Below are 22,431 nucleotides of genomic sequence, written 5' to 3'. Positions count from 1 at the left end.
AACAGCAATAAAATGCAAAGTAAACAACAACATAAAAAGTAGGTAGGTAAATATTTATGACCAAACATTGGGTACAATACAGCCAAACTTAAGCACTTTTAAGCCATATTTATTTTAATGGATAGGGGCTAAGCCCATGTCTGACTTTGCCACTGAAATAAATAGAAGTGTTATTGTGCTTAACTTTGTCTGGGCCATGCACATTGTAAAAGAAATATTTTGTTTTGTTTTGACAGTCTGAAAAACGAAAGGATTCTGGGGACTGTCTTCAATCCTTATAAATCTCAGAACCTTAAGTGATTCTAGGATTCACTGGATGCAGCTTCTCCTGATCTTTTACTGCATTGATAAATCATGTTTTACAAGATGCCTTAAAAAACACACCATCAACTCTATTGATTACACGATATATTGGACTCCTACCAAAAGCTTGCAAACACGTTACATATATCCTTCTGCTTGAACATAGCCTGATGGGCTGGAGTGGTCTTAAGAATGAATGGTTTTCAGAGCATCGTGTCATACTTTATATCCTCAAATCCTCAGCTGTTGTTCAAAATGCAAGGATTCTTTTCAGCGGTGGCTCTGGCTTGGGCAGCTAGGGAAGGTATAAGCAATGAAGGAATGAGTAAAAATGACACTGTGAGGCCCCACATTTTTTCTCCCTGTGAAATGTGCTCCATCTACAAGTCAAAAGATTATTTCTCCAGTTGCCAGCAGCTGCAAACATGCCTTGGGATATGAGAGTAAGTTAGAGCTTTCTTGACTTTTGCAGAATTGCTGGCAATAAAGGTTTGCAATCAAGCTGCAGATCGGGCTCAGGTAGATTGTCCTTGCTGGGCTTCCTGGCAGTTGCAGGCACCACCTCTGGATGATTTGTGGGTGGGCAACTACTTGCCCATGATGGTGAAGCAGTAGAGGTGCTAAGTAGTCCTGCAAACCATTTGCCCAGAATTCCAATGGGATGCTGGACTAGATGGGTCTTTGGTCTGATCCAGCAGGGCTCTGTTGTTATGTCCCAATTACTTCTACCTCATCAACCAATTCATCCTTGTTAAGAACATAAGAAGAGCTTGCTGGATTGGGCCAGTGGTCCATCTAGTCCATCCTATTCTCACAGTACCCAAATAGGACCTGAGCGCAAGAGCATTCTCCTGCAGTTTCCAGCAACTGGCATTTAGAAGCATATTGCTTCCAACAGTGGAAGCAAGACATAGCCATTATGGCTAGTAGCCATTTGTAGCCTTATTCTCCATGTAATTGTCTAATCCTCTTTAAATCTTTGTTCATGAAGATCAGGTCCAGGATAGCTGATCTCCACCTTCTGGAAGAGAAAACTGTCAGCAAGGCAAGGCACGAATTTTATTATACTTTTCATTCTTAGCAGAATGTGACTTCTAATATACCGGTATATCATCAGAGCAATGCATGTCTCCCGTTATTGCTAGGTGTCTCTCCTTAGAAATTTGGCAATCTAATCTAGGTGGCTAGTCTTTCTTTACCTCATTTCAAACTAGATTTAAAACAAAGAAGAGAAAAAAGCTAAAGAGAAAAAAACAAAAAAAAACATTGTAAGGAGCCTTTCAAAAGGATACCAGTTACTGCAGAGCACAAGTGGAGGGAAAGTGCTGTTGTGCTCAGGTCCTACTTGCGAGCTTCTCATGATCATCTGGTTGGCCACTGTGAGAAAAGGATGCTGGACTAGATGGGCCTTTGGTCTGACCCAGCAGGGCTCTTCTTATGAGAAGATGAAACAGCACATTGGTTATCAGAGGGATGAGCTTTCCAAACATATGGACAAACTGAAAAAAGGGATGTAGGAGAGAAACAGGAGGAAATCAAAGGCCTAACAAGAAGATGATAAAGAAGAATGTGAGCTGCACTATAAAAAAAAAATCACAGATGGCAAATGCACAAGGGACAGAGCATTCAAGGTTTTAAAAGTAAACATTTAAATGGGATTCACAAGATAATGGCAAGCCAGCACAATTCTGAACAGAAATTAAAGGCTTAAGGTGGGAGAGAAAAAGACGGGAAAACATAACATTACTAATCCAAATGAGACACAATTAAAGCTTTCCATAGTATCCTAGCACTGCAAGTACAACAAAATAGGTGGATTTTTGCAATATTAAAGGGGGGGGGCAATGCATGATCTATCAGTTGTGTTGATTTGTTAAGAAAGAGAGGCATAAAATAATTCTGTGCTGTACAGTTCTTTCAAAAGTTCTAAGTGCTTCATGTGCACTGTATAGCTGCCCATAATACTTACAGCAGGGATACCCAAACTGTGGTCCACAGACCACCAGTGGTCCAACAGCTTCATTCAGGTGATCTGTGGCATCTCTGAAGAAATACAATTAAAATCATACAGCACCTAGCACAGCACATAACAATGGTACAACAGAGTCAAATCATTGAGTGGTCTACCAAGAGCCTCTGCAATTTTCAAGTGGTCCATGGGGGGGAAGGTTTGGGGACCACTGCCTTAGGACAATCTTGTAGGGTAAAGTATTGTTATCCCCTGCATTGCAGATGGGAGGACTGAGAGTGAGGGAGCCCAAGACTGCCTAGTGGCTTCATAGCAGAGGGTGATTTGACCTGGAGACTTCCTGACACGTAGTTTACCTAACACTGAGTCTGCAAAACTGGTCATATGTACAGGGGAGTGGGGGAGGGGATTATCTCAGTTGTGAGGAAATACAAGTTTCAGGATGGTTTAAAAAAAAGCCATCCAGCAAAAGTTTAAACACTTGCATGTCTTTCTGGTGTAGGGACAGAAAGATCCGTCAGTTTCGGTTCTCTCAGACTCTCATTTTTCCAGTCTTAAAGTCAGTTCTTCACATTTCTGCAGTAATTTGTGTTTTTTTTAAAAGATCCTCATTCTCCAGTATTTTAGTGCAAATTTCTCCTAATACATTTTTGTAGGCAGTTTGGACTAATGTACACATTTTTGCAAACAGTCTCTCAATGTATAATGCATTTTTGTATGCGATTTTCACTCGTATATTCATTTTTATGCATACTTTCCCCTAGCGTATGCATTTTTGTAAACATTAGTCAGTGAACTGCATGCAAAATTTGAATAAGTGTGAATTTTGAAGGATGGCTGTATTTCAGTTCTCATATTGTTTCGGAAAGTGTGAATGTGATAGATTTGGCTCGAAATGCAAACTGAATTGAATTTCTTACCCATCCCCATGTTGATGTCAGTAAATTTAAGCATGTGCCTAATTCTTACTTGGAAATCAATAGGAATGATGTGTGCTTATGGATTTTGTGGTATTAAATTGTTTTTTATGCATTGTATTTATTTTGTGAAGTGGCTTTGAGACCTTTTTGTGACTGATAAGTAAAATAAATAAATAAATAAATTACACAGCCACATGAGTGGCTATATACTATAGCCAGCATGGATTTTTCACATTCCGCCATGTTAAATTGAAAATACCCCCCATGCCATTCTGATCCTTCCCATAAGCTCATTTCAAAACACAACCTTACAAAACTGATTTCCCTGACAGAGCTCCAGTAGTCAGAGTGGTTTAACAGTCAGTCCTTCTTACCAGAGAATTCTGATTTTTATAGCTCTGTGAGAGGAATAAGACATCTCCTAACAACTCTCCTAACCCTTCACAAACTACACTTCCCAGGATTCTTTGGGGGAAGCCATGACTGTTTAAAGTGGAATAAATGTCTGGGAATAATAAATGTCTAGTGTGGATGTGGCCAGGGATAGCTTTGGTTCAAATTTGGGTGGAAGACTATGATTTCATTTTCCTTTTGGAAAAGAAAATGACTTTCCCTCTGCCCAGTGGCGACCTACCCAATCTTCTGCCCCCTCCCTTCCCTTCCCCCAGGTCTGTTTCACCTATCCTCAGCATTATTGCACAGGAATCCCATTGAACTCAATAAGCATGCAAATGATCAAACCTGCCTTTCCCCTCCTCCCTCTCTTTTCCTTCCCTTCCCCTTCCCCTCCCCTACTCCCCTTCCCCCTCCTCTCCCTTCCTCCTCCTATCCCCCTCTCCAGTGCTCATTCTCCCCTCCCCACTCCAGCCCTCTCTCTCTTCCTCCCCCAAATGTTCAGTTTCACCTATCCTAAGTATAATTGCATGGGCATAAACCCCATTGAACTCCATAAGCATGCAAATGATCAATCCTTTCTCAACAACTTGCACAGGATCCCATTCCTTACCTCCCAGTTTAAAAAGCAGAGAAATTCAGTAACAGGCAAAAAACACTTGTGATTTAAGAACTTACCTATAGCCAACAGATATTTCTATCAAACTTTAACAAGCAGGAAAATTGGACAGCTCTAGTGAATGCACCAGGGGAGCAGGAGACCTGACCTCCTCTCTGAGATTTTATACTGCCCTACAAATTTGTAAAAATGCAAACACAATTGGCTCTGATCTTTCACAGTCCAATCCACTTCCCGTGTAGCTTGAAAGAGTTTGGTAGTGTGTGCATCTGAGCATATGATGAGTGGTGGAAACATTTGTAATCAGCCCAAATAACAGAAACAAGACGTGCTGTTCTGATCTTGTTTTAGCAGGGAGGAAGCAACAATAATAAGACAGCTTATGTAGTTCAGATAGTCACTTTAAATATGTTTGATTTACTTTGCAATTTTAGTGAAATTTCCTGCGGTGGATTATTGTCTTTTTCTTCTGTTTCTGTGAATATGTGAAGTACAGCAACAATATCTGTTGGCTGTAGGTATGTTCTGAAACCGCAAGGGTTTTTTTTTGCTGATTAGTGAATGTGTACTTAATTCTTGGTTGGGCTGTTTGCAACATTCAATTTAATCCATATTAAGTTTAAGAGAGCAATTCTAACTGGAGCAGGGAATGGGGCATGGAGTAGTGGATTCATCATTTTCTGTTTTGTTCTGCCAGTTCCAGACTAGCATAGCACAGGGCTCCAGATTGAGCCACCTTCAGGAGATGGACCGGTTTCAAATCCAGAAGATCCACCACTAGCTCTGCTTCACCTCTCCAGGCCCCTTTACAGGAACACTTCAGGTAGTAGCATGAGTGCCATGCTTTCAGCGATGGGGACCTCTGCGGCGATGGAGCCCTCCTTCTGGCAGAGCCCAACAAAGGGACACTTCTGGTTCATCCTAACTCCCCCAGCAGTGTGGATCAGTGGTTAGGATTGCTCTGTAAATGAAATATCCAAACAGAAAAATGGCAAGAAGCAATCATCTGGCAAGAAAGAGAGGAAGAGCTGTTCTGAGTGTGTATCTGCCTTATTCATTCAGTGTCTTTGAGACACCCCAGGGATTACAACTATTAAACTTAAAACATCCAACATCGTTATGAGCATAAAATGATTTTTGTTGTTGTTATGTGCCTTCAAGTCGATTACAACTTATGGCGACCCTATGAATCAACAACCTCCAAGAGCATCTGTCATGAACCACCCTGTTCAGATCTTGTAAGTTCAGGTCTGTGGCTTCCTTTATGGAATCAATCCATCTCTTGTTTGGCCTTCTTCTTTTTCTACTCCCTTCTGTTTTTCCCAGCATTGTTGTGTTTTCTAGTGAATCATGTCTTCTCATGATGTGTCCAAAGTATGATAACCTCAGTTTCATCATTTTAGCTTCTAGTGACAGTTCTGGTTTAAGATAACAGAGACAAAAAGAACTGATCCAGTATAAATGATGAAAGGATAAAGATGCTAAAGTAAGCACCTTGGACAGTTCCTTGAAACCTGGAGTAGATTCACTGCCCCAATGGCATCGAAGCCACCACTGATGCACTGATTGTGCTGTACTAGCATGCCCAAAAGGGCCGGCGGAAGGTTGGAATACTTTTCTTTTACAGCAGCAAGAGGTTTTTGGATTGATGGTATTCTAGAAAAGAATGGTTGGACACACTGGCCACAAACCACCATTGTTTCCCATTATGCATAACACTTTTGAAATGGATGCGAGTTTTAGAGGAGAGAAAGTACAGAGAGTAACAGAGAAGAGTTGCTTTATTTCCCTTCATTTCAGTGAGTATTGCACAGGAAAAATTGTAAGTGGATCATGGTTTTGATAAATCATCAGCAGGACTTGAGTGGGGTGTAATGAACCATGCCTCACATAGATATTGGATTTTAAAAAAAGAAGTCAAAAGTCTGCAAGTATGTAGATAAGAGTGATCTTGTATAAATTTAAATGTCCAGAATAGCTTTGATGCAGTTCCTCACTAAAAGTGCTTGAAAAAGAAAAGAAATGAAATCCTGCATCACTATAATGGGAGCTTGCCATTTGGAGCTTGCTGGCGACTCCTTTACAACTGATGTGAAATGTTACATGCAACATTACAGGGGTATTTGGGACCAGTCCGAGGAGTGAAGCTGATGAAAGGAACATGGACCATTCATTTGTTGGAGCCATCATTTCCCCCTGTCCCCTTTCTATTATTACAATGTGCTGTCAGATGTGAATAAAATCAATTATGGGATAAAACCGCCTGCTTTGAAAGCCTCATTTTTGTGCTTTTAGCAGGCAAAAGGGACTTGGATACAGAGTTAACAATAAAAAAGAGAGAGATCAATTATTGGATAAGATCACACTATTTTTTTCCTGGTGTCAGGATGATTGTACATGTTTGGAATCTCTCTGTACTATGAACAGGTTGAGATCAAAAAGGTTGTGCTGCTGTAATGATGTGATTTTATCAGGGCCCCATTGTGTTAGCTCCAAGGAGCAGGGACAAAGGCTGAACAAAAGGACAGATTGACTCTTCAGTGGAAGAGGGTATGGTGAGGAGCATGTGATGTTGCTGGAGGATAGTGCATAAGTGCATAATGCAGCTGCTCTGGATTGTGAGCATGGGGCTGTGGCTTGTCTGGGTGTTAAAGGCAGATGCTGCAACTAAAGCTGCAATTCTGAGATTGCTTTTCTTTATTTGTTTGGAAGATTTATATAGCTTGCTTTCCCATGGAAATTCTCAAAGCAAGGAACAAAGTTTGAAAGATACTTGTAAAATTAATACGATTCAATGACAGAACCAACAGAGGGACAAACTGAAACAATTAGAGCAGGTGATGCTTGTAAAAAACAAGTACTAAACTAGGGGTGGGGAGCTTCCCACCTAAGGGCCAGATATAGCCCTCCAGACCTCTGTGTCTGGGCCTCAGGACTGCCCAGGCCACGCCCCTTAAGCCACACCCCTCCCTGGCCGTGCTCTGCACCCACCTCTAGTGATTTTACTTGACTAGAATGTCTCCTTGAATTCTAACAATACCTCATGCTTGCCTAGATGGAGACTGCTATGTGTCTGGTCAAACACAGTTTTGCTATACCCACCATTGGCATGTGGCCCCTGGAATGTTGCCCACAAGGGAATGTGGCCCTTGGCTACACACACAAAAGGTTTTCCCTCTCCTGTGCTAACTATAAAATGGTTGCCTAAGGAAAACAATCTTCCCTGCTTAAAAGGTGCAAGGTCCTTGATCTGACTTGATCTGAATAAAATCCAAAGGGACCTGGATAGACTAGGAAATTGGGCTGAAATTAATAAAATGAAATTCAATAAAGACAAATGCAAGATTCTGCATTTAGGCCACAAAAACAAAATGCACGGGTACAGGATGGGAAATACCCGGCTTAGCAGTAGTGCGTGTGAGAAGGACCTTGGAATTGTAGTGGATCGCAAGTTGAACATGACCCAGCAGTGTGATGCTGCGGCAAAAAAGGCAAATGCCGTTTTGGGATGCATAAACAGAGCTATAGTTTCCAGGTCGAGGGAAGTAATAGTCCCACTATATTCTGCATTAGTCAGGCCTCATCTGGAATACTGCGTTCAGTTCTGGGCGCCTCATTTTAAGACAGATATAGACAAGTTAGAGCGGGTTCAGAAGAGGGCGACGAGGATGATAGCCGGTATGGAGAACAAGTCTTATGAGGAAAGGTTAAAGGAACTTGGCATGTTCAGTCTGGTGAAGAGAAGGCTGAGGGGTGACATGATTGCACTCTTTAAGTACCTGAAGGGCTGTCACGTAGAGGAGGGTACAGATTTGTTCTCTGCTGCCCCAGAGGGTAGGACTAGGTCTAATGGTTTTAAGTTGCAGGAGCGTAGATTCAGATTGGACATTAGAAGGAACTTCTTGACAGTAAGGGCGGTTCGGCAATGGAACCGACTGCCTAGGGAGGTGGTGGGATCCCCTTTGCTGGATGTCTTCAAGCAGAGGCTGGACAGCTATCTGCGGGAGATGCTCTAGCTGTGGATTTCCTGCTGTGAGCAGGGGGTTGGACTCGATGGCCTACAAGGCCCCTTCCAACTCTATGATTCTATGACTTCAGTAGTGAGGAGCTGCTTCCAGAGTTTAGAGACCATTTTGCAGAGGCCACCAGCTTAATAGATGGCAGGGTCACCAAGAGGTTCAGAGTGCCCAGTCTCAGAGAGCAGAAACACATATTTGGAAGAAGGGGCTCCCTCAAGTATCCCTCATATGGAGAAAGGCATGTGTCGTGCTGGATTTACTTCATCCTGAATTCCTACCATTTATCATTAGGTTCTACTTTAATGATGGCCACTTAGCATTTGGTTGCCTTGCGTTTCCTTGTGTTCACACATACAAAATCAAAAGAGACATGTAACTGTGAAATACTTTTTTTCCTTACAAGATAACTTGTAGGCAAACTAGTTTTTACCACAGCCTGGTTCATATTTGATAGGCTAGCCAGGGGCCAGTCAAATTGTTCTGCGCCACATGACCATCCTTGCTGTATACTGAGATTAAGTTCACATATACCACACAAACGCAACTCACACATTTAGTCGAGATGTGGCAAAGAGTCGCTTTCAACAAATTACTCTAAAGTGTTTCCTGAAAGGGCGAGACATTGGAAGATCTGGGTTTTGCAGAGTCCCAGTGTAGACAAGGGACTCAGTGGAATGCTTTGGGAAAGCTGTTATGCGTCAGTTCTCCATTTGTAAATTGGGTATAACAAGTGGGGCTTGTGACAAAATGTTTCAGTATAGAGGGCTCCTGTTCAGGCTTCTAGTCAAATAGCCACGTCCTCTTCCAGGATACTCAATGTAATTCCTCCTCCCTCTTGGGTTTCTGTTCAGGTAAAAGTTGGTCCATTAGGGCAAATGAGGCACTGCCTCCATAGGGTTCCAAGAAGGCATAGTTTTCCAGTCTGCCCTGTACTCATCGCATGCAGCAACATTTCTCTTCCACTGCAGTTTGTTTTCTGCCAAAAATTATGTTATTCGTCTCGCTGTCTGCTGTGGTGAAATTGTGTAACTTAATTAATTATGTAAGTGATGTAAATTATGTTGTCATTCTGTTATTCCATCCCATGTATTTCAATGCAAAGGAAACATAATGCAAAAGGTGGGGGGTCATAATCAATTATATATTGTTTGTGGACTGAAAGCAACAACAGTGAACACCAATTGGTTTCAGTCCTGGACGTGGGATAAATAAGCAAATACCAGCAATTTCCACTCCCTTTTCCATTTTTGTCAGGATTCTTAGATGTCCCTACTGCTCTACCACTCTCAGTCTTGATTCCTCCAAGCTCACCTTTTTGCCTTCTTACTTAAAACTAGCTAGGGGGCAGCCCTGCCTGTCTGCTTCCTTCTCGTTCAGTCTCAGCTTTCACCTTGTAGAACTCAGCAGGGAGGATGATAGGGACAAATGTAGAATTAGTTGGCTCCACTTGCCATTGGCTCTGGATCCCCCTGTGGTTGACCTCCCTGCCTTCTGCACGACGTGTCCCAACAGGCACCAGCCACTGCTGCACCCCACTCCAAACAGCTTTGCATGGCCACTGAGCATTCTTAGGCCTCATCAGGCTGTTTTGGATTCCCCCAACTTAGATTTGTTCCCCCTAAAGTGTTTTGTACTTCCGCCAACTTCACCCAAACCTGTGGATACTTCTGTCTCGTATGAGGATTGCGCAGTTTTGGTTAAGTAAGGTTCCACAGTCAGAGAAAGAGCTTACCACTATTTGTATAATGGGTTATGTCCAGCATTGTAGAATGGTTGTGATGATGCATAAAGATTGCGAAGCATTTTGCATGCTGAAAATGGCTACATAAGTACCATTTAAAAGTAACAGGTTAGGACAGGCGTTTCACCATCTCATTAATGGTATTAGTACAGAAGTAGAGCTCAAACGCCAAGGTGGGAGAAGGAGAAGGCAGACAGACCTTTATGGGGGTAGGGGGAGCTGGCTTCATCACCTAGGTAATGTTCTTCTGATCCTGCCTGTTGTTTTGGCGATTGTTAACTTGGCAGCAAACATTGTTAGAGGATTTTGAAATTTAAGCTTATTTTCATCTGAACATCCAGATGCCATAAAATGATGTCAGTTGTCAGTGTGATTATGTGTATATATGTCGTGTCTCCTGAATTGTTTCAGCAGGGTTTATGACATTTGACCCTCAGCTGAGATCGATCTGAGTTACATCAGTATGATACATGTGTGCTAGTGTGTCTCAGAGCAAGAGCACAAACTATGAAAAAATATCACATTTCTCTCTCCAGAGGTTTCTTGGATGGGCATTGCAACTTGGGCTACATAAATAGTGTGGGTGGTGCTGATGCCATTTTGGTTCAGCAAATGATTCTTGAGGTATGGTGGGGGGAGACTAGTGAGGAAAGATGTACCTCAGCACATATGTATTGTAGTGTACAGGAGTGTGTTCAGTGTACATCCAACTCAGTTTAAAATGAACTAAGAAGCCAAACGGTACTGAATAGCAGCTGGCTCTTTGCTGGCTGCTGTTGAGTCCAAATCCACACAGGCAGCAGAATGATACTGTAAGTTGCCTTGAGACTATTTTTAGTAGTAGGCTTCTAAGAAATTAATTAATTAATTAATTAACTAATTAACAACAACAGTAACAATAATGAGCTGATTGACTCATGAAGTGACAAAGTGGCCCTTACTGCTTCAGGCTGCAGATGGGTAGTGCTATTAATAATGCTTCCATGGGTGAAAAATTCCCAGCAGGTAGAAAACTAGAAAGCAGGGAGAAAGGTCCAGACTCACTCACTTGCTATGCTAGTTTTCTACTTGTGGGGAGTTAGGTTTTGTTTTGTTTTTTGTTTTAACAGGAAAGGATTGTAGCTCAGCGGTAAGGAATCCACTTTGCACCGATCCCTGACATTTTCAGGTAGGGCTGGGAATGTTCTCTACCTGAAAACCCTGGAGAGCCGATGCTAGTCATTGTAGACAATACTGAGCTACCCAAGGGTGTGATTCAGTATAAGGCAGCTTCCTATGTTCCCATTTTAAAATGAAAATGCAGGGGAACTTTCCAAATGGCATCTCCCACTGGCAGAGTAAAATGCATTTTATTATCTCAGGCCACTCCCACCTCATTTCTACCTCCTTCTGCTACATGTGCATATTCATGGGGGGGTGCGCATGCGCAATATCCTGCTATTTGTTACAAATTGCCCCCCACATCTCCTAAGATGTAGTCCAAGGTAGCTAGCACCTTCAATAATAACAACAAAAACATGGAAATTCAGTTCCAGTGGTTCTGATGAGCATCTGTGTTTGTACATGTACAGGGCTCCGAGATCGATTGGGATGACCTCTGGGATCAGTTTGAAGAAAGAAAGTACCTGAGTGCCCGGAAATGGAAAGGTGGAGAGGACCCATATCGATTATATGCCTTTAACCAGCGGGAGAGTGAGAGGATACCCAGTGACCGTGCCATCCGCGATACTAGACACCACAGGTTCCATATTCTTTCCTCTCTGTTTTCAATTGTGTGTCAGAATACACAGCAATCACACACACTTCTACAAAAGGACATGACTTTGGTTAGAGAACTGCATCACAAAATTGCAATAAGTACAAATTTAGAATGATGACTGTGTCTGAGTTCTCATTTTGTTTGTGAAAGTGCAAATTTGTTAAAGATTCGACTTGAAATATGAACTGAATTTACATTCTCACTCATCCCTACTTTCAATTCAATGGGACTTACTCCCCGGTAAGTGGGCATAGGATTGCTTCCTTAGTCACAGTAACCTGACTATCAAACACAAAACAAAACAAAACAAAAAAGAAACAAATTAAACAATAAAATAAAATAAAATGTTGACTTCTGATTTGTCGCAGATCAGTTATAGGTCTATGATATATAACAAACCTGTCTCTTAATATATTACAAAATCACTTTCCTCCAGTAGTTATCTTAATTAATCATCAAATCTCATTAACATCACTTTATTCTTTCCGCAAAAAGTCAAAGAGAGGTTTCCACTCCTTGAGAAATATATCCATCGATTTTTCTCCAAATAAACATGTCAAATTAATCCATCTCATCAAGTCTGCTAGGTCCAGTAATTTCAATAGCCATTTTTCCATTATCAGTGTTAATTCCATCTTCCAACTTCCATCCTTGCACCCATAATAATCTTGCTGTCATAGTCATAGTCATATAGTAAGAGTCTGATGGGAATTTCCTTGCCATCAATTCTGAATGTGTTGCTGAAATATTGTTGTAAAGTCATATCTCTGTTCCTCTTTTTTACGAAACGCACTAGCACATCTCTTGAGAGTTTTTCCATTGTCACATATCTGGAATTAATTCTATAAATTTTCTCTATTTCAAGTTCCATCAAATCATTCCAGTCCAGAAATTCCATCGAAACATTGATAGCTTTATCTCTGATATCTTCATCAATTTCTCCAGGGACAACGCCGAATTCCAAACAGTAATCTTTATCTCCAGGATCCACAAACTCCAAATATTTTTCCAGTTCCACACTTGATATATCTGTTCCAATCTCCAGGACTTGCATCCTCCCTTTAATTTTTGCCAAAAAGTCCAAATCTTTTTCCAATTCCACATTTGATATATCTGATCCAATCTCCAGAATTTGCTCCTTCCCTTTAATTTCTTTTTCATCTTCTATTGCTTGTCCATCTGCTCCTTTTCTCATATAATCCTTTATTTCTTTCAGCTCCTGTTTCACTTTACCAAATTCAGTTGCCATCTCTTGTCTACTCTGTCCCAGTTCTTGTTTCGTTATCTTAATCTCAACCATTATCTTCTGAAACATATCCAGAGGGGAAAACCCTTCCAGGGGTACATCCAGGGTCTCTGCCACTTCTTTGATTGTCATTCTTAAAGCCAAAGAAAAAACCTTTCAAATTTCCAATATAGCCACAATTCCCAAGCAAAGAGTAATTTGCTTCTTTTTCCAGCAATAAGGGAGTTAATATTCCAGGCCTGTTGACATCATCTGGCCAGCACAGTTCTTATCTCCCGCACGTCCAAGAATGCAAAACAAATTTGGTTCACAGCGCTGAACAATTAGTAACATACACGAACAGCAGATTCGTCTAAAGAAAGTAGTCCAAGAAAAAGTAGTCCCAGACATATATCAATCAAATAATCATCTAAATCAGATTTTCTCTTCGGGTAAGTTGCCCCTCATCCATTTTAATCTTTATAGTTTCCAAATTCAGGCCAGCTTTTTGCCATAAAAAATAAGATAAGCTTTTTAAATTTTCTTTCCTCCTCCTTAATTCCTTGTATAAAAGAGAGAAGTGTAACTCACCCAGGTATCTTGATTGCTGATTCTTAAACAAATCTCTTTTACTGTAGTAATTTAAGCCAAATGATAAGATTAGACAGAAGAAAGCTCGCCCGTTGTGGATCGTTTTTTAAAAAAAAGTCTCACTTTTTTTCAGCCCAGCTTGCTAGAAGTCCTAACTCCGTCCTCGGCTGCTAGGTATGCCTTCTTTTCCCAGGGAATTCTTGATCAATTCCAGCCACCGACAGCCCAATGAAGTTTCTGTGGATAATCTTCGGTTCACCCTTGCCTGGGAGAACATTTATACCAATCAAAGTTCCCTTTTGACTGATTTTAAACTGAAAAAAGCTTCCTCTGAGACAGAGCTCATCTCAGAGGCAGCCACAGGCGGAGCAATCCTTCCGGGAAGTCCAAAGCTTTTAACACATTGTGATGACAAAGGTGCTTTACTGCAATTATTGCATTAATTCTTACAAACACCCTGGGAGATAGACCATTAATATTCCCATTGTAAATATGAGGATTGAGCGTGATGGAGACAGCAATGGCGGATTATCAAGGCCATGCAGAAAATTCATGATCAAATAAGCACTTAAATCCAGGCACCCCCAGTCTAAATTTAGTAGTATGCTATCCAGAAGCAAACTTGGTAGTCATTGGCTCAGCCCACATCAAGGGGCTGCAATCTGGTTGACAGGCATTATTGTTGTTGTCAGTAGCATCATCTTCATCCCAGTTCACTTTGAAAAGTTCCCAGAGTGACAATACCTAGTGAGCGTCTCAGCACTAAATCCTTTGTGATGATTTCCAGAGGGACAGCAATGTTAGTCTGCTGCAGCGAAAAACATCAGAGAATCTTGTCGGCACTTTAAAGCCTAGCCAATTTATTATGGCATAGCATTTCACAGACTAGACTCCATCAGAAGCATAATCCTAAATTGGCACACCCATACACACGCATGGTTGGGGAAGGAAAGTAATGGACTATGGTCACTGTGTGGCAGCCTCTGCGCTGTGGAATTCCTTCCCTACATAGGTGAATCTGGCACCTTCATTATATAGCTTTCATCTTACGCTGAAAATGCACCTCTTTAACCTGGCCTTTGACACCTGATATATTTATTATTTATCTTATTTATTTATTAAATGTATAGCCTGCCCTTCCTCCCAGTAGGAGCCCGGAACGGCAAACAAAACCACTGAAAACACTTTAAAACATCATAAAACTTATATTTATAAAGAAAAATAACAACTTATTTAAAATATATTAAAACATCCATTAAAACAAAACATCTTTTTAAAAAAGCTTTAAAAAATCTTAAAAAGCAGTTCTAACATAGATACAGAGTGGGATAAGGTCTGAAGGGTGGGTAAGAAATCCAGTGATAATAATATGTTTGCCAGTCTGAGATAACACTGCATGCATCTGATGAAATGGAGCAGCTGATGGGAGTTGGAGTCCAACAACATCTAGAGGGCCAAAGGTTCCCCACCCATCTGCTGAAGAGTCATAACTAATCTCTGTTCCAAAGGTACCCAACTCTCCAGTTGTGGTTCGGCTACAACTCCCATAATCTCTGGACCCCCCCCCCCCATCATCACTTTTCTGAGTGAAAATTAATCTTCAGATTCAGTTCATTTCAGGAAAAACTCATTGGAACAAAAAGCTGCTTTTTTTAAAATCAGACCCATACAGGTGAGGTTAATGAGGTTTTAAACTGCTACTGCCTTCTTTGTGTGGATACCAGTTTGTCTGGCCATAACTAAAATGTATGAAGAACTGGCCAAAGAAGAGTGCTGCTTGGATTCGGTTGTATTGACTACTTGATTGATTGACACATGGCAAATGTGAGTAGTAGAGGATCAGATAATTAGGATGTGTCTACCTGAGTAAAACATGGATGAGTTCAGCATTCATTTGAAGCCTCTTGGGGGGGCAAGTCAAATAATGTCTATCCATTGGTCAGATCAGGCTATAGGGCTGCTAGTTGCCAACAACAGTCCTTTAGAAATATGTTGTTATTTTTCTTTATGTATAGATTAACCAGTTCATTTCCAGAATTGATATGGTCCTTGGCTAGCCAGAGTTGTCAGGAATGCTAGTTATATTGTGGTAGAATTCCTATCACAATAACAGTGATTATTATTTAAAAGGGCGTTGAAGAAATGAAAAGGGGCTTTCTAGCAAAGGGAGCACACATCATAGCCTAGAAAGAGGGCATGACATGGATGCCACTCACATGCCACAGCAAAAGTTATTGCAGAGCACAATATTAAATAAAAAATCCATTAGTGCATATAAAGTAGGGATGGAATATTTTCCTTTTTTACATTTCTTTTTTAAGTGTGTCCTCCTAGTGGTTGTTAATTATCTGATTCCTTTTTCCTCTGATATCTTTTCATTTTTCTGATCTCCTTCAATTTGTTTTGCTTTGCAGAGAATTATCAATATTATAATTGCTATTTATTCACAAGGCTATACTGGTATCGATCTTTATTCTGAACTCAGTAATTATTGCCTGTTTACATTCCTTTTCAAATGCATTGCAGAGCAGATTAAGGCGGATAATCAAGTCAGTGTCTTCCCCACTGCTGCTTACAATCAACACCTCATTCCCCCCTGCTGCTTTCTGGCTGTCAGTTATAATCAACGCTTCACTGACATCAGTGAAAGGGAATACACATTTGAGGAGCTCACATAGAAAGTCAATCGATAAAAGTATCACTCGCACTATTGATGATTTCAAAGTGATTTAAAAAAAAGAATCAGAAAAGAAGAAGAATGAATTGGAAACTAGGCACAGAGAGTTGTTACTTCAAAATTCTCTCCACAAAGATAGAGAATATCAGAAATAATATTTAATCTGATGGCAGATCTGATTATTGCAGAAACTGGGCCCAACACTAATATAGTGTGGCCACTTACATATCACCAAACAAGAGGAAATGCATCGCCAAAACAGGGGACACAGATTTGCATAAATGTTCCATGTGCTAATTTATATGTATAGATTCAGAATTATTATCATTTAAATAATTTAAATGTAAATACAAGTTCCTCTCGCCATAACGGGGAAGACTGTGACCTGTGTGCCTGCATAGTTTGTTGTCCAGGTGCTGAATGCTGATGAGCAACTTCAAGGTCTCTGCTGTTCTCCTTCCTTTCGTTATCTTTATGCTGGACTTGGACCAGAGAGTCCTTCAAATAGAAGACTGTCCTCTATAAAAGTAGGACACATGGCCAGCTAAGACATGTAGGAGAAATGGGCAAGATGTGAAGTCAGAAGCCTGCCCAAAAGCTATACGCTTAGAGACATCATCAGCTGCAGGGGAAGGTCTTCGCTCAGAGGCAGGGTATTCACTTTGCATGCCAAAGGTCTCAGGTTCAGTCCTAGGTAGAACTGGGAAAGACCCCTGTCTGAAACTCTGGAGAGCTGCTTCCAGTCAGTGTCATTAATAATGAGCTATAGGACCAGTGGTCTGACTCAGTATAAGGCACTTTCCTATATTCACATCTAGAGAAGCCTGGGAGATCTCTCTGGAAGGAAGTAATGGATATTTCAGCCTAAGTCTAAACTGGACAGGAGTTGGTTTTGTCTCATCCCAAAGGACCAGTAGCTCCTTCTCCTATGAGACAGTCTGAGTAAGAAACTCTGTGCGCGATGCCCGTTTTGTTCCAGTAGTAGCACCAGAGGAAGTATCAGTGACCCAAGAGACTACTGTCATCCTTTCACAGATCTGAATTTAAGCCAGACTTAAATTAAGACTTGGACATTGACTAGAAATTCCTAACGCCAGTTCCTGTTTAAAGCCCCCCTACCCCAATGATACATGAATATAATGGCAGGAGCCAGTGTATACTAGATAATATTGCACTGACACTTAACTGCAAGCACTGCTGAGATTTTCATTTGCTTGCAGACTGTAGCCAGATGCTCTTTCCTCCGGAGTGAAGTTGACAGCCCTGATGGGTGTCAGTTAATAGCTAAGCAGAGGGTATGCCATTCCTGGAGAGAAATAATGAATTGAATATTCACCATCTGCCCCACAAAAGCAGGAAGTAGATTTAACGTGGCTGTCATTTCATCTTCTCTCTTGGTCTGAGTCAGTACTCCAGGGCCCTTTGTTTCTGTTTGTGATTGGAGGGTGTATGTGTGTGTGTGTTGGTATTAGTTTTGCAAAGAGGAGTTCTCAGTGTTGGAGCAAGAGATGGCACAGAGCATAGATACAGTATAGGTGGGCTAATTATATTTGCGTCCTATTTTCTTCATGCAGTAATTGGGCTCTGATTTATTGAAGATGTCAGGACAATACTATGGAGGATGCACCATTAGCTAAGTACTTGAGCAAGCACTGTGGACGAGGAGGAGAGTCTTGAAAGTTAAAAAACAAGCAAAAAACCCAGCAGACATCTGGTAGGATGAACTCGGGAGGTAGAACGTGGGGTGGGGGGGGAGCACAGGAAAGCATGGAGGAAGGGAAGAGCTCCCAGTGGGAACTCCGTTCTGTCATTGGACTACTGTTTAAGGAGATTCAGCAGATATCCTCTGGCACCACAGAGCACTTTGCAAAACAGACTACGCCAACGAGTCTCATAGGAAGGAGAGGCCAGGGACAGTGCATTTGATTGCCCAGACCTGTCTGGTGGGCTAATGGACGCTTGTCAAGCGGCACAGGCCTTGGAAGCAGGGAGAATTTCAGCCTCTGAACCTTTTGGAGCTGGTTAGTGGTGGCTCTCCCTCATAAGCATTGATACAGCGAGCATGCAAAACCCTTGTTGAGTTTTGACACTAAGAGCGTTGATCAGGCTTGCTCCAGTTGCATGTACTCTGATGCCATCTGCCTGAAGTGAGGAAATTGCCATGGCCTCAAAGGAGGAGCCATGATCAGTTCCTCCCGATTATCAGTCTTCCTTTGCTTATGGTTTAACCCTTGGGGCAAGTGAATGAAGTACTCAAAGGAAGCTGCCTCGTACCAAGTCAGACCCTTGGTCCATCTAGCTCAGAATTGCCTACACTGACTGGTAGCAGCAGCTCTCCATGTTTTCAGATAGGAATCTCTCCCAGGTCTACCTGATGTTGCCTGGGACTTTCTGAAGATGCTCTACCACGGAGCTTCGGCCCTTCCCCAATTCTCATTGTTATTCCTCTTTCTTTATTAAACTCAGCAGAGGCTATCCTGTGCAGGAGCATTGAGGAAGCTACTGCAGCCCCTGGCTGGGACCAGTACTCCATAACAGACTTTGGGGCCACCCTCTCCTTAGCACACCTTCATCAGTGAGGTGTGCTGTGAAGCCCCAGAATACATCCTGTTAACAGTTTCCGTAAGTGCTATACAACATACCTTTTTAAATGCGTAATTTTGACTAAATTGTGCCCATTCATAGAAATCAGCTCACCTTCTGTTCAATAAGGCTTGTGTCTGTGGCACAGCTCTTTGCTGAAAATGCTTGGAAAAGTAAGGAGAAGCACAGCATAGGTAAGGGTGGTTTTTTTTTTGGATATGCAACTTACTGACAACTTGCATAGCAACATAAGGGACCCCCACCTTCAGAAAAAAGATCTTGTAATCTTTGAGAATAAAATTTTAGTACTTCCTTATTAGAGGAGCAAACCAGTGTTAGATCAAGAGATGAAAGGTTCTTTCATGGATCAGAAATTGGGTGAATGATTGTAAGTATGCACAAGTGATCCACTTGAAACAAAACATGTGAGAGATAAACAGCAAGATGCCCTAATACTCTTTGCTGGAAACTGTATCGGATAACATATTCATTATGGCTGGATAGCAGTCCAGACAGCCAAGTGGCAAAATTCACAGATGACTCAGAATGATATGACATAATTGGCTATAGCAGACTGTGAGGATGCAAAAGGATTTCATAGCACTGGAAAGAGTGATCATTTCAATGGCAGCTAAAATTAAATGTGGATAAACATTGTGGGTCTCAATGATTTAAAGTGATGGGACTCTAAATTAGTTGCAGTCTTGCAGGGATTGCTAACTCTGGTTCTTCAGTCTGCTGTGGCCAGCTTGCTGAACATAGCAGCTGATTGCAACCCAGCTGGCAAACAGCATGCAAGGAGACATGCGGAGAAGAATAAAGCAAATATCTTTGATAAACCTATATCTTCAGTACTTGTACAGTAGCAGGAAGCAATCCACCATGCATTGTTTCTCTGCAAACTCCTACCAATTTCAGTGGATTGTGTACAGGGAAGACCAATGCAAGCTCTGATAAAATGATTGCAAATTGTACAGCAGTAAAGTGTGATGGATTGTAGTCTGGTAATCCCTAAACTGTAAAATGGGAAAGTGTATATGTATTATATCTCTCTATCTAAGCATTGCTATTATTTTTTTGTTGTTTATTGTTATATTTTTATAGTCTGTTTTATTTGTTTTGTTTTAACATTGTGTAAGTTGCTTGGAGACCTTTGGTTATCAAGTGACTAATAAATCTAATATGTAATAATAATAATAAGCAAAAGAATAATATATCTAAGATGACACACCATCTGTCAATAAAGAAGGTCTTTCAGCTGCAAGAGGAATTGTTAGTATATGTCTAAAAGGGTGTATTAAAAATGAAAAACAAAGCAAAGGAAGGTGGAATGTCTTTTAGAGAAAATGACCTAAGTGTAAGATTTATTAGATTGCTGATTTGTTCTTTTTGGAGCAGTAATGGAAGTCACACAGTTTGTCTGAAAAACCATGGCTTGACTTGGAAAGAGATAGATAAAATTACCTAATAGGCCATTTCCATTTTGCATCCCAATAGTTCTGAATTTTCATGTTGTTTGGGACAAGTGCCCCACTTGCAACTCAGTGATGAAAAGCAACTGGATGTCAGTAACATTCTTTCCCCTTCCCTAATGCTTGCTCCATTTCCAAATCTTTGGCAAAGTTTTACTAAAAATGGATGTTCTTATGACATGTTCACCCAGCATAATAGCAGGAGGATCATTTTTTTAAAAAAAGATGTCAGTTTTATAACTTTTTGTGCTCATGGTTTGAAATTCATGGGGCTGTGGGGGCAAGGTATAAGTGTGACTATTGGTTCTGTTCTGTTACAACATAATGTGATCAGTGAAAATCTGGAAGTAGAAATACAAATGAGAATGGATTCCTAGGCTTAGACCCTGCCAGATTTCCTGCTGCTGCTGCTGTTGTAAGTTGCAAATACCTCATTGCAAGGAAGTGAGCAATGCAAGAAGATACTTTGGGGAACATTTGCTGTGCTTATACAGGTAATAACTTCAATTGAATGGAAATGGGGTAGGTGGCAACAGTCAGGTGTTATTTTTTTGTGATGCTCAGCTGCAGCCACCCCTTCATTTAATACGCAGCATCAGTTGGATGTTTAGAAGTCACCATTCTCCACACGGTGTACTTAGACTTTCAAAAAGCTTTTGATAAAATCCCTGATCAAAGACTCCTGAGTAAGCTTAGCAGTCATGGGATAAGAGAAGAGGTTCCCTTAAGGACCAGTAACTGATTAAAGAACAGGAAGGTGAGAGAACATGTTCCCCCATTCATGCCCACATTTCATTGGAGAGGTGCAAACAGCTTCTTCTGTGAGCGATCTCAATACCGGCTGATAAGATGCCTTTTTTTCCATGGAGGGGGAACCAATAATAAATAATAATAAATTTTATTTTTCAGCCACCTATCTGTCCGGGTTAGGGACACTCTAGGCGACGAACAACAAGAATAAAAACAATCCATATACATCAACATAATCAAATTTTAAGCTAAAGCAACCATCCGTTAATTCAGTTATAACATAAAATTAATCTGTCCCAATCTTGTAGGCCTGCCTGAACAGCCAGGTCTTCAAGGCTCGGCGATAGCTGGACAGGGAGGGAGCATGTCTGAGATCAAAAGGGAGGGAGTTCCAGAGGGTTGGGGCCACAACAGAGAATGCCCTCTCTCTGGTCCGTACCAGCCTAGCTGTTCTCACGGGTGGGACCGAGAGAAGGTCTTGCGAGGCTGATCTCATCAGGCGGCATAATCGGTGATTCTGGAGGCGTTCCTTCAGATATACTGGGCCGAAACCGTATAGGGTTTTAAATGGGGGAATGCCTCTGCCTTTTTGTGTCTCCCTGTTTTTCTGCTCTTTTAGATGTGGCAGCCATTTTGTGTTATGCCACACCTATCAAGGCAGCCATTTTGTGACTGGCACCCATTGCACATATTCAAAATTCTATTATTATTATTATTATTATTATTATTATTATTATTATTATTATTATATCCAGCCCTTCCTCACAGAAGGATCCCAGGAGGCAAACACTAAAAACATCATAAACAAAAATCTTTAAAACATCTTTAAAATAAATCTTTAAAACTTTGTTTTTTTTAAAAAAAACAATCTAAAAACAATTCCAACACAGATCTGGAAGAAAGTCTGTGCCTAAAAGGCTTATAGAAAGAGCAAGGTCCTTCAGAAAAGACAGGCGATGCCTGTCTAATATTTAAGAGGAGAGAATTTTAGAGTCGGTGCCATAACACTAAAGGCCCACTTCCTATGTTGTGTAGAATGGACCTCCTGATGAGGTGTTATCTCCAGGAGGCCCTCATCTGCAGAGTGCAGTGATCAACTAGATATATAAGGAGTAGCCTCGTCCCAACCTGTATAGGGCTTTATACACCAAAACCAGCACCTTGAACTTAGCCCAGTTGCTAATGGGCAGCCAGTAGAATTCTTTCAGCAGCGTAGTAACATGTTAGCAATGTCCTACGCCAGTAAACAGTCATGCTACTGCAGTTTCCAAACCAACCTCATGGGCAGCCCCATATAGAGCGCATTACAGTAATCCAGCCTGTAGGTTACCAGCACATGGACAACGGTGGTCAGGCTATCCTGATACAGAAATGGCTGCAACTGTCTTACCAGCCGAAGCTGGTAAAAGA

The 22,431-nt window shown here is 41.3% G+C and overlaps 1 protein-coding gene across 2 annotated transcripts in view; it reads left to right on the top strand.

The window, feature by feature from the left end:
* The window catches only part of GALNT14 (polypeptide N-acetylgalactosaminyltransferase 14), a 366,983-nt gene that overhangs the window by 151,440 nt on the left and 193,112 nt on the right, over positions 1-22,431 (top strand). The window contains exons 2-3 of one of the 2 annotated variants that reach the window (XM_061624998.1): positions 1,295-1,348; positions 11,536-11,705. In XM_061624998.1, the coding sequence (XP_061480982.1) occupies positions 1,295-1,348; positions 11,536-11,705 (224 nt within the window). The remainder of the gene's footprint in view (positions 1-1,294; positions 1,349-11,535; positions 11,706-22,431) is intronic. The other variant, XM_061624997.1, reaches the window with a different exon arrangement.

Source organism: Rhineura floridana, chromosome 4 (assembly GCF_030035675.1).
Source record: "Rhineura floridana isolate rRhiFlo1 chromosome 4, rRhiFlo1.hap2, whole genome shotgun sequence".
NCBI lineage: Eukaryota > Metazoa > Chordata > Lepidosauria > Squamata > Rhineuridae > Rhineura > Rhineura floridana.
Note: the sequence above shows the minus strand (reverse complement) of the source record. Positions and strands in the feature narration are given on the sequence as shown.